The following is a 12770-nucleotide window of genomic DNA, read 5'->3' as shown; positions in this document are numbered from 1 at the left end:
AGCCTGCAAAATTTATATCAATCTTTGTAAAATTACAACAATAGCCCCACAATCGTAAATTAACGGCGTTAGTTTAATAAGTTACCAATATAATTACAAATATGTCACCGCATACTTTCAGAAACAAACATAAGCACATCAAACGGTTATACACATATGTCACAATATCTAATTTTTTTTTTATCTTAGAGGAACCAATATATATATATATATATATATATATATATATATATATATATATATATTAACGGAAAATTCTATTGGAAACCTGCCGTTAAAGGCTAACATTGAAAAATCATTGATGAAATTAGCGAAAGACTTAATAACCGAATTAGCTTGTCAAAAAATATTTTGGAATTAGGTTGTTTCTGTTGCGGTTTTGTCGGTAATTACCATCGCTGATTATTTTTAAATGAACAATTTGTTTGTTTCAACCATAGTCAGTAATATAATTAGCAAAAAACCAGTCTATTAGATGCTTATCCTAGTGTTAATAAATTTTGTTTGTATATATAAAAAAATTATATTAAATTATTTAGATGATAGTTTTTACTTTTTACATATTCTTTTAAAAATCAACGAAAATTATACCAGACGCTGAATAATATAGCACTAGCTTTACTAGTTTAAATGGAAGTGATACCAAAAACATGGGCGGGTATAATCACGCATATAAAGACAATTCAGTCGGTTACAACTGTAGTATCGACTCAAAATTAAACTTTCTCCAAACCCCAAACCCCATTCCTCATTACTCAATCTGTTTCTTCAATTACGTTGTCAGTTTTTTCTCGGCGACCTTGATGAAGGATTCTTCGATGTTCGCGCCAATAAATGAAGCGGCAGCTGAAAAAGCACGCCGTAACTTACCGGAGAACGTGATTGTTGCCGTGAAGGCGGAGGAGAAGGTCGTCTCAAAAGCAGCTTTGGCTTGGGCACTTACACATGTTGTTCATCCCGGCGATTGTGTTATCTTGCTTGCTGTATATCCCGGTGTCAAATCAAGTAATTTATGCTTGTTGAGTTGTTTCATCATTGACTCTAGTATTTGCTTTTGATTTCTAATCGAGGGTTTGGGGTTTCGATTAGGATCTCAGTGGGTGGTAATTTTGTGATTCTCAGGTCGGAAATCATGGAGCTGGCGGCGGTTGAGTGGAGATTGCCGGAACAGTGTCGACTGTGCTAATCTTAATCTTCCTGATCGGATATGTCAAATCTCGGAATCATGTTCACGAATGGTGCTCCAATTTCAAAATCAATTCGAGGTATTGTATTTATATGCCATGTAACCCTCTTTCCTCTATCGCAGTTAGATCTGAAATGTGTCTGGAATCTTTTTGCAGTTTTGTTTTTTTTTTTGTTTAATTTAATGAAAAAAATAAATAATAAACTTCAAATAATATCAATCTAAACACTTATTTACCCTTTAAAAATATGAACTTTGTATTAACTGAATCAGAACAACAGATGAACAAAAACAAGATCTATTGAAAAAGATGAAATAATACCCCCTTTTATGGAGTTTGAGCGCGACTATATATGGAATCTGGATAATCTTGTCAGACATAAAGGTTAAAAAAATGAAATTGACTTATTTTAACGAACTATATACATTTTCTCCAGAAATTTCACTTTCCACCCCTTTAGTTTTAATCTTTTAGCTCTAGTAACTTTCAACATCCAACTTCCTTTCAGCTTTATACCCTTTATCCACCTTCCTTGCATTTCAACCCTAACAGCTATTTGACTTTTTGAGTGAAACCCTTTTCCTTAACAATACAACTGCAACAATTTACTTCATCGGCTTTAGTACCTTAAAAAACCCAACACCACAATTAATTTGGTATTTTTTGTTGGTTATTTTCATAACCAAAACATAAAACGCAGAAGCGTAACTTTAGATCTCTATTTTAAATCTGATTACAAGAAACTAAACAAGAAATAATACATATCTTCTTGTGTTGAGATCTTCAGATCTGATGAGTAGGGTTGGTTTTTCAAGCAATCTCAAGAACTCTCTGTAAAACCCTTTAGCAATAAGAAAACGAATTTTGATGAGTGTATATGGTATTGTGGATGTGATTCACTTCACGTATTTATATAGATGGAGATATACCCGGATTTGAAAGATTTTATGGATTTAAGAGATTGTGAGTCAAATCGGAACTCAACCTACAAAATAAGCATGGAAAGTGTTTATGTTAATTTATTAATAAAATCAGTCCATTAACAATTTTATATAATTTCCATAATAATATAAAATTAATGATAACATTATTTATATATACATTTATTAGTGGTCCCAAAATATCCAATATTTTTAACTTCTTTACCTCAAATACAAGATTGGAATTATATTATTTTTAACTTCTTTACCTCAATTAATGAAAAATTCACTTCAATTGGATCAGGTGATGGTGCAAATCAAGGTTGTGCCAGCTTTCCCTTCGGGAGCTGTGGCAGCTCAAGCAAAGTACAATGCCGCCAGTTGGGTCATACTGGATAAGTAAATAGAAGTAAAACTATCATCTCATTTTTTTTTTTTTTTTTGTTATTTTCATTTTTCTCTCCAAACGTTATTCTTTCAACTTATGTAACTAATGTTTTTTCATTACTAGGAAACTAAAACAAGAACTTAAACAATGTATGGATGAATTACAATGCAACATCGTAGTAATGAAAGGGTCAGAACCAAAAGTCCTTAGACTCAATTTAGGCCACTCAGATGACCTTCAAACCCCGTATTTTTCAACAGTTTCATCACCAAGTGTCGACCCTGAAACACTCTTAGGCCATGGAATAAATCATTCTACTCCCGTCAGTAGTCCAGAAGAAACCTCCGTTTTTTCTCCACAACCATCTAACAAAAACCTTTTCCTTATCTACAAACAAAACCCACTTTTCGAAACCCTAATTAAATCAAAACTCAAAAAACCCAACAACCAAAACGACAAACTTATCCCAATCGACTCTTGTAGTGAAAAAATCATAACTCTCTCACTCATCCCAAGACATAATTACAATGAAGATAGTTATAATTCGGGAATAAGAGAAGTCGTTTCTTTAGGTAAAACTTCATCACTACCACCTCCATTGTGTTCCCTTTGTCAACACCAAGCTCCTGCCATGGTCAAACCTTTGCGACAGTTTTACTACAGTGAGCTTCAAGAATCCACAGATGGGTTTTCTGAATCAAGCTTTGTGGCAGAAGGTGAATTGTGGGTTGTTCATCGAGGGGTGTTGAAAGACGGGTTAGTGGTTGCGGTCAAACGGTCAAAGCTTTATGGGTCTGATAATGATGTGGATTTTTGTAAGGAGGTGAGAGTGTTGAGTTGTGCACAACATAAAAATGTTGTGTTGTTAGTTGGGTTTTGCATTGAAGGAAATCGAAGGTTGTTAGTTTATGAGTATGTGTGCAATGGCTCCCTTGACATCCATTTACATGGTATATATCTTATTTTGAGTAAATTACATTTTTGGTCCTTGAGTATAGCTGATTTTTTCAATTTTAGTCCTGAGATGTTTTCTTGTGAAATTTTTGTCCTTATTTAACGATCTTGGTCCCTATGTTGTCTAAGTTAACAACCTTAGCTCTTACGTTTTTTTATGACCGTTTTGCCCTTGGAACAAAACTGATATAAATAGTATACCACATGGGCCAAATTTGTAACGAGAATTCAATTTTGGTCCCAGGAAATTTTCACTTGTAACTTTGGTCCTTATTTTGAAGTTTCCTAATGAAATTGATCTCCATGTCTTTTTTTTTTTTTTTTTTTTTTTTAATGACTGTTTTACCCATGGACCAAAATTGTATAAATAGTATCGTTTCTATGCAGAAAATCTCATTATTTTGGGAAATTTTTTGATAAAGTCTTAATTTTTTTTTTAACAGAAAAATCTCAAAGTCCTAATGTTTACTTTAACAAGAAATGACAGATTATGGTGTAGAATTAAATAATCGGAACTTTTCTATTAAAAAAACGACTTTATAAAAAAATTTCTCAAAGCAACGAGACTTTTCTGATAAAACCATAGGGACCAAATTTGTAAATTTCTCATTTTTATCCCTATTCCACTCGTTCATTATGTTTTTGATCCCTGGCATAACAATATTTTGGCCCAAAACCATAAAACCAAGAATTCAAAAAATGTAGTTTATTCAAATTTCTAAAATCTAGAATTTTGATCCATAATTTGATACAATTTCAAGATTAAATTTCATATTTGTTTGAATAAACAGAGAACAAGAAAACACAACTAGATTGGCCATCACGTTTGAAAATAGCAATTGGAACAGCAACAGGATTACGTTATCTTCATGAAGATTGCAGAGTGGGGTGTATAGTTCACAGAGACATGCGTCCTAAAAACATCCTCTTAACTCATGATTATGAACCTTTGGTAAAATATTCAAATTTATGTCACTTATAAAAAAAATATTAATTTATTAAATTAAAACCCTAATATGTGTTTTTATTCATCAAGGTTGCCGACTTTGGGCTCGTTAGCTTGCACACTGAACAAGACACATGCGATGAAGAACGAGTCATTGGAACTTCAGGGTATTAATTTATTAAATTAAAATCCGATTTTGTATCTCCTACAATTTTTCCTTTTCTTTTAATGATTTAACTAATAAATAAATATTTCAATCTATTGTAACGAAAATAATGGCTATATTGTAGGTATTTAGCACCAGAATACTTCAATGGAGAACCAATAACAGAAAAAGTTGATATATACGCATTTGGATTAGTATTACTAGAGCTAATCACGGGTATAAGAATAAGTGAACTACAATGTTACAAAGCACGTGATTTTTGGCATGATATTTATGCGTCACAAGAAATGGAATTTGTACATCTTTTAGCTTATAAGCATAAATTGGTTGACACGCGTTTAGGCTCTTATCAACCTTCAAATTTTCCTCCTGAATTGCATGCGATTGGTCATGCTGCCTCCTTGTGTCTTCAAAAAAATCCAGAATCTAGACCCTCCATGTCAAAGGTTTTTTTTTTTTTTTTTCTTATATATTTTTACTGTAGTTGTTACATGTTATTGTAGAGTAAATTATGAAAATGGTCCCTTTGGTTTTTGAGTTTTACCATGTCTAGTCCAAAATTGAAAATTCTTCGATTTGGTTCTTATTTCAAGGTTTTATATTGATTTTGGTCCTTATTTCATTGTTTCATCGATTTTGGTCCTCGCAACCTTGAAATAAGGACAAGAATCGATATGGAACTTTAAAAATAAGGGTGAAAATCAGACAGTCTTAGGGACCAAAATCGATATGAATGCTTGAAAAAGGACCAAAATTGAAAAACAAAATCAGTTTTGGACTAAACAAGATAAATTTCAGAAGGCACCGGGACTGAAATCGATGCGAAACCTTGACAAAAGGACCAAAAAAAAAAAAAAGGTTCAAACTTTAGACAAAATGCAATAAAAATTAGAAAGCATGGGCAATAAAATTGATATGGAACCTCGAAAAATAACCAAAACTGAAAGAAGGTTTAAGTCTTGGAATAAACACGGAAAATCAAAAGGGACAGGGACCAAAAATGATAGGAAACCTTGAAAAGGACCAAAACTGGAAAAAAAAATTACAATTTTAAACTAAACATGTAAAAATCAGAAAATACAAGGACCATTTTTTTACACTACTTTCATTGATATGTATCTTTTGTGATTTTAATTATATATTGAAATAACATTTTTGTTGATGTTAAAATTGGTAGGTACTTAAAGTGTTGGAGGGAGACACAAGAAGTCATTTGGTTCTAGACATGAACTTAGCTGGAAACAGAAGTGGGCACATGCAAAAAGCTGTTATTTTCAATGAGAAAATTGACAACATGGGGCACTATCGTAGACTGTCCTACTGAAATTGGCAACGTAATTTTATTTATTTGTGTATTATAATTATAATTATATCATCTTATTTTCATTTCTTTCTATTACAATTTTCAATTATTTATATATTTGTTATTTTATGTACAATTTTCAATTACAATTTTCAATTATTTATATATTTGTTATTTTCATTTCTTTCTATTACAATATTTGTTATTTTCAATTATGTACAATTTTCAATTATTTTCATTTCTTTCTATTACAATTTATATCCAATTATAATGTTGTACTTTCAATTGTTCTTTTATGTACATTTGAAAAACTCAACCAAATTATAAGAGTGAAAGTTGCTTTCGATTTACCATTGCATTACTATAATTGGTCAAATAGTTATAATTGGTCAAATAGTTTTTGAAAGTACAATGTTGTGATAAGATAAAACGAAAGTGAGATGCTATTATAAACAATTTAACGAAGTAGATTGTTGTATATTGGGAATTATATGTAAAGATTTTATAGATCACAAAATATTAGACAAAATCTTATGGCAATTTTATCATTACCGAAAGTTCGAATAACACACTACTATTCTTATACATTGTACCTACTTTTTTTCTTTTTTCTTTTTTTAAATCAAAATGTCACCTTAATTTTTTGTTCTAAAATATATTTAACATAATTTAATTTTCAAATTATTAAATTATATGAAACAATTCAACATTTTTTCTTTGAATTTGATAACTGTTTTCTTAAGTATGTTTTTATTTTTCTTACATGTGATTATTATGAAATAATTCAACATTTTTTCTTTGAATTTGATAACTGTTTTTATTAAATTATATGTTTTCATTTTGTTAAATATGTTTTATTTTTCCATGTAATTATCGATGATCGTAAGCTATGTCCTCCATCACGATCTCGAATGAAACTATCCATGGAATCGTGCGCCGTGTGAAACATAGGTCATCGCCGTTCTTAACCGAGACTCAGGTTAAGCTCCGTCTCGGAACCTTGTGGGGTTAGGAGTAAAACATCCCGAGGTTGGCGCATCTCATTGAGCGTGGAGAAGCATTGGGAACCCAAATTTCTTTCTTCGGAACCGTTTCTTCCCCCCGCCCGGCATAGCGCTTCGCTTCCGGTTCTTCGGAAGAATCAAGTGACTTCTCCCTTCTTCATTGATATGGGGGAAAGGAACCGTGTGCCGGTTGGGAAGCTAGACATCAAGTAAGTGGCTTGATGAGGATAACTAAGTTGACACGCTAGAGTTGGCTGCTGGCACAACAGGGTTTAGGGTCGATGTGTTTGACGAGGGCGTCAAATCCTATAATGGGGGGTGCAGGTGGGTTGCACCTGATCGCACATCGGCTTGGAAGGAGAACTAAACATTCCTTATAAGGAGTGGGGATACCTTCCTTATCACAACGCGTTTTAAAGCCGTGAGGGCAGCATATCCCATAAGAACTCTGCAGTTAAGCGTGTCCGGGCGAGAGCAATTCTGAGACCTCTATCCAAAACCATCCATATAATCATCGTCAAGATCATCCCGACGCATCGTTTAGGTAGCAAGGTATCGTTCTTTTTATGAATTCTCATTGTTATTTGTCATACATCATCATTATCATACGTTTAATATTAAAAGCAATCACCAATATCTGCGACAAACTATATTTACATTTTAGACCCCTAGACAATGTATGTCACTATACTACTTTATATCACATCACATTGTTACGAATAAAATTTGTAACCTACTGACACTTTTTAATAATTACAAACATATCGACACTTTATTACATTACAAATAATTACAATTCCTTCTGATTGACGTAAGCCATGACGAACAAAGAAATTATTGAGCACATTATTGAAGACACGTGTCCTTTCAGTGTGGAAGGAATTGTAATTATTTGAAATGTAATAAAGTGTCGGTAGGTTTGTAATTATTAAAAAGTGTCGGTAGGTTACGAATTATATTCGTAACATTGTGATGTGATATAAAGTAGTATAGTGACATAAAGTATGTAAGACCCTCCATAGTCTAGGGGTCTAAAATGTAAATATAGTTTGTTGTATTACATACGATTGAAATAATAATTGTAACCCGCTCTTTAAGGGCCTATAAATAGGGCTTTGCCCATACGAAATAAAGCAAGAGTTATTTGTGTGTTTAAGACTTGAGTTAACTCTCAATGTTCTGCTATGTTGAAATAGATTTCTATTCCTGGATAGCAGAGTCCTCTATCCAAAACCATCCATATAATCATCGTCAAGATCATCCCGACGCATCGTTCAGGTATAACGTTCCGATCCATCCTAATTTTTATTAATGTCATCGTATGAAGAAAATTTTGTATCAAATTTTCTAGGAGTTATTTGTGTGTTTAAGACTTGAGTTAACTCTCAATGTTCTTCTCTGTTGAAATAGATTTCTATTTCTGAATAGCAGATTCCTCTATCCAAAACCATCCATATAATCATCGTCAAGATCATCCTGACACATCGTTCAGGTATAACATTCCGATTCATCCTAATTTTTATTAATGTCATTGTATGAAGAAAATTTGGTATACAATGACATTAATAAAAATTAATATGGATCAGAACGTTATACTTGTACGATGCATCGGGATGATCTTGACGATGATTATATGGATGGTTTTGGATAGAGGACTCTGCTATTCAGAAATAGAAATCTATTTCAACAGAGAAGAACATTGAGAGTTAACTCAAGTCTTAAACACACAAATAACTCCTATAATTTTTCCATAATATATAGTATTTTTTCTAGAAAAGAAGTTTTTTAACGTGTGATATTTAAAATTATGTTTTTCTGATAATGTAATTTTTTTTCGTATAGCATTTTTATTAATATTATTTTTATTTATTAGAGCATCAAAAGTATATCCAGATTCATTTTTTTTGTTATTAATAATTATTGATGAATTTTTTATTTCTTAAGACATATTTAACAAATTAGTTTTGTTATCTTATCTTCAATACTTTTTATTTGTTCTTGTTGCCATCTTATACTATTATCTACTATATGTATTGCTTTAATATTAGATATAGTATTAATTAGTGATATGTTAGAATCTACTTTTAAATTCAAAAGAAATTTTGATACCAAATTTTCTTCATTACGATGACATTAATAAAAATTAGGATGGATCGAAACGTTATACTTGAACGATGCGTCGGAATGATCTTGATGATGATCTTGTTTTGATTATATGGATGATTATATGGATGGTTTTGGATAGAGGACTCTGCTATTCAGAAATAGAAATCTATTTCAACAGAGAAAAACATTGAGAGTTAACTCAAGTCTTAAACACACAAATAACTCCTGTTTTATTTCGTATGGGCAAAGCCTTATTTATAGGCCCTTAAAAAGCCGGTTACAATTATTATTGTAATCGTATCATAATACGACAAACTATATTTATATTTTAGACCCCTAGACTATGGAGGGTCTTACATACTTTATGTCACTATACTACTTTATATCACATCATATTGTTACGAATATAATCTGTAACCTACCGACACTTTTTTATAATTACAAACCTACCGACACTTTATTACATTACAAATAATTACAATTCTTATTTGTAAGGTAATAAAGTGTCGGTAGGTTTGTAATTATTAAAAAGTGTTGGTAGGTTACGAATTATATTCGTAACAATGTGATGTGATATAAAGTAATATAGACATAAAGTATGTAAGACCCTCCATAGTCTAGGGGTCTAAAATGTAAATATAGTTTGTCGTACTGCAATCATACGATTGCAATAATAATTGTAACCGACTCTTTAAGGGCTAGAGTTGGCTGCTGGGACAACAGGGTGGTGCCTTACCGCACCGTAGGCGGACGCATGGTAGTGTTCGTGGTGGTGCTTCAGGATTCCATTGTACTGCGTCCAAGTGTGTCCACGATCAGAATGAGCTTGTCGGCAGACCACTGCTGTCCCATTCTTGAGTGAACTGGAGCGCAACCATCTTATCCACTGAAGTGGGGTTTGTTCGTAGGCATGTATAGTTATTGTTGATGTTGGTAAATGTTCTATAATTTTTTTTTTCGGTTTTCTCTTCTTTGAATGTGAGTCATCATAAGTCATAACTATCATACCCATAAGTTTATTTTCATCCTCTCTCTCCAAATGCATTTATATCTTGTATTATTTTCTTTAACATGCACCAATGAACTATGATCCTCGGATGATAAAGAAAGAAAAGGTGGAATATGACAATACAGTCTGCTTGTGGGAATTATAAAAGTCAGCCCATTTCATCATCTGCATCACGTTCATCTTCCATTTATTTGCAATAGTTAGATGTGGCTAAAAAGAATTTGGTTGTTTTAAAATAAAAAAAGAGAAAAGTTTCTACATTTGAACACCTTTCATGGCATAAAGAGAAGAAGACTTATCTTAACTTCAATTGTTGCCAGAAAGAGAAGAAGACTTATCTTAACAACACAACTTATGCAAATGTTATTTCGATCTGCACCAAATATTTTCATTTCAGAAGATGATACTAAATACTGTGATACAATCACATACTATGTTGCTAAATTTGGTCTTGGTGATGCATGTAAGACTTCTAGAACCATTGGTGATCAAGGTCTTTTAAAAGTTATAGAAAGTTTTATTAATGTATCAAAGAGACTGGAAGACATGTTATTGAGGTAACAAAAATAATAATAGCATATTATTTTTTATGGTTTTAGTTACATATTTTAATGAATTATAAATTGATCAGGGTTGATGTTAAATCTGAATGCGATTAGTAGGTTTTAGGGTTGATAAAATAGGTAATATATTTTTATCTTTTTCTTCTGCTCTGTTGATGTCGTCTTCTCTTTTTATCCTATGGCTTGGATGAAAAGATAAAAAGGAATATAACACTTGTATGAACCAACTGAGTAATCCTTAATCACAGTTTTACCAACACGATCAGATCATGAGCCTTGTTGTAATGATATAACCTACAACAACAAACAAAAGAAACATCAAGAAATCCATCAGAAACTTAATCAAGTAAAAAGGTCACATTTCACACACTTGAATTCATACAAAACAGAAAAAGAAAGGTTGTGTAGCACAGATTAGAGAGAATCAGGATGGTTTCTAAGCACATTGTAAGATAAAACAAAAAAATTTATAGGAAAGATGTTAAGATATTTGAAGTGATGATTGAATTTCATGGAAGAAAGTATGAATTGAATGAAACTTACATTGGAGTAAGCAACCAATTTTGGAATCAAGTAATTGAAGTTCACTGAGACATATTAACAAACAATTGGTGTGCAAATCAGAATTTTTTCAATTCCACCACCAAAGATACCACTATTTATGATATCCTTCTATACCTTCTAACGTAAAGGGTAAAAACAATGGAAAACTTATACTCCTTAGTGATTGCATACCAGAGTTGTCAGGAAAATTTAGAAATATCCGAAGAACAGACGCTGAATTTCGTGCAGTTTCTGCTCCTCTTTCGATTTCGATTTCAAATTTTGGGGTTCGTTATTGCTCTCCACTAGTGTTGTTCGTTTGTCACTTGCACAGATGTAGGTGCAAGATTTTCATTGGCTTCGCTCGCTGATTAATTGTATATGGAGGTAACAATCCCAATCTGATTGTGTTAGATAAAGTGGGAGTTGGGATTAGGTTTCCTCAATCGGAGGTGATTTTTGAAGGATTATCGAGATTGTTTTGGATGACTGGTGATGTTTTTGGAGGGTTATTGAGATTGTTTTGGGTTTCGATTTGTTGGTGAAGCAGAGGATAAGAGGAAGGACGGTGGAGAAAACATGGAAGCATAAATTATGAAACGGGTGGCTGATAAAAAGAAATCTGGCTGGTGGAGAAGGCAATGGATATAGAAGATGATCAAAGGACGACGTGTCCGTTAATACAGAGGCCGAGTGAGAGGAACTAAAGTTGACAAATTCTAAAATTATGATAACAAAGGCCGAGTGAGAGGGACGAAAGTTGACAAATTCTAAAATTATGGTAATCAGAGTGAGAGGGACGAAATTTGACAAATTCTAAAATTATGGTGCTGAAAGTTTAAAATTGATAAACGGTACTATTCATAAGAGTTAGGGGATTTAATATATGTATATGATTTATATTTTAACTAACCAGATGATGATGATGACGACGACGACGACGACGACGGCGACGACGACGACGACGATGAGGATGATGATGATGATGATGATGATGATAATGATGATGATAAAACCTTCAAAAATGGTCCCTGTGGTTCAAAAATAGAAAATAATACCCTTATTTAGAAAATTAGAAAACATGGGTCGGTTATGATGATTACATGCATTGGTGGAATGCTTTGGTGGACGAAAACATGGGTCGGTTATGATGATTACATGCATTGAATATCTATAGTTCTTATCTATTAGTTTTAAATGCTTAATGCAATTCTCTTCCTGTAGGTGTTCTAGGAAGTTGTTAGGGTAGCTTAGTGGGTGTATAGAAGATAATAATTTTCCCTTCAAATAGTTAGATGTTACATTATCATTTATATCCTTTATATGGATAACATACAAACATTAGGATTATAATACCATGAATAATAAATCCTAAACCGGTGGCGGTCTGCATTTAGAGGATGAGGTGGTAGATGATGGGCTGGAGGGGTGGTGTTTGGAGGGAACAGTATTATTTTCTACTTTTCTAAATAAGAAAAAAATCAAAATCCTCAAAAATGGTCCATGAGGTGTGACTCTTGGGCATATGGATCTTTCAATCTCCCACTTGCACAAGACTCATCATAGATTGATATAGATAGTGGTGAACGTCTAGCAACATTTCATTGCTTCCAATAACACATAACGAAGAATGCTATTCCTCAAAATCCAATTCCCAAAATCTCAAAGCTACAATTGATTT

At 32.5% G+C, this 12770-nt stretch overlaps 1 protein-coding gene across 1 annotated transcript; it reads left to right on the top strand.

Annotated features, from left to right (window-relative positions):
* The first annotated feature begins 638 nt into the window (after positions 1-638).
* Positions 639-6044, top strand: LOC145108426 (inactive protein kinase SELMODRAFT_444075-like). The gene is made up of 8 exons (XM_079045450.1): positions 639-1005; positions 1123-1265; positions 2412-2506; positions 2619-3445; positions 4241-4401; positions 4486-4562; positions 4686-5007; positions 5739-6044. The coding sequence occupies exons 1-8, from the start codon at positions 651-653 to the stop codon at positions 5883-5885; spliced, it is 2127 nt and encodes a 708-aa protein (XP_078901576.1). The 5' UTR covers positions 639-650; the 3' UTR covers positions 5886-6044.
* Positions 6045-12770: the final 6726 nt, after the last annotated feature.

The sequence above is a fragment of the Lactuca virosa genome, chromosome 4, assembly GCF_052849685.1.
Source record: "Lactuca virosa cultivar CGN04683 chromosome 4, Lactuca_virosa_CGN04683_v6, whole genome shotgun sequence".
In the NCBI taxonomy this organism is placed as follows: domain Eukaryota; kingdom Viridiplantae; phylum Streptophyta; class Magnoliopsida; order Asterales; family Asteraceae; genus Lactuca; species Lactuca virosa.
Note: the sequence above shows the minus strand (reverse complement) of the source record. Positions and strands in the feature narration are given on the sequence as shown.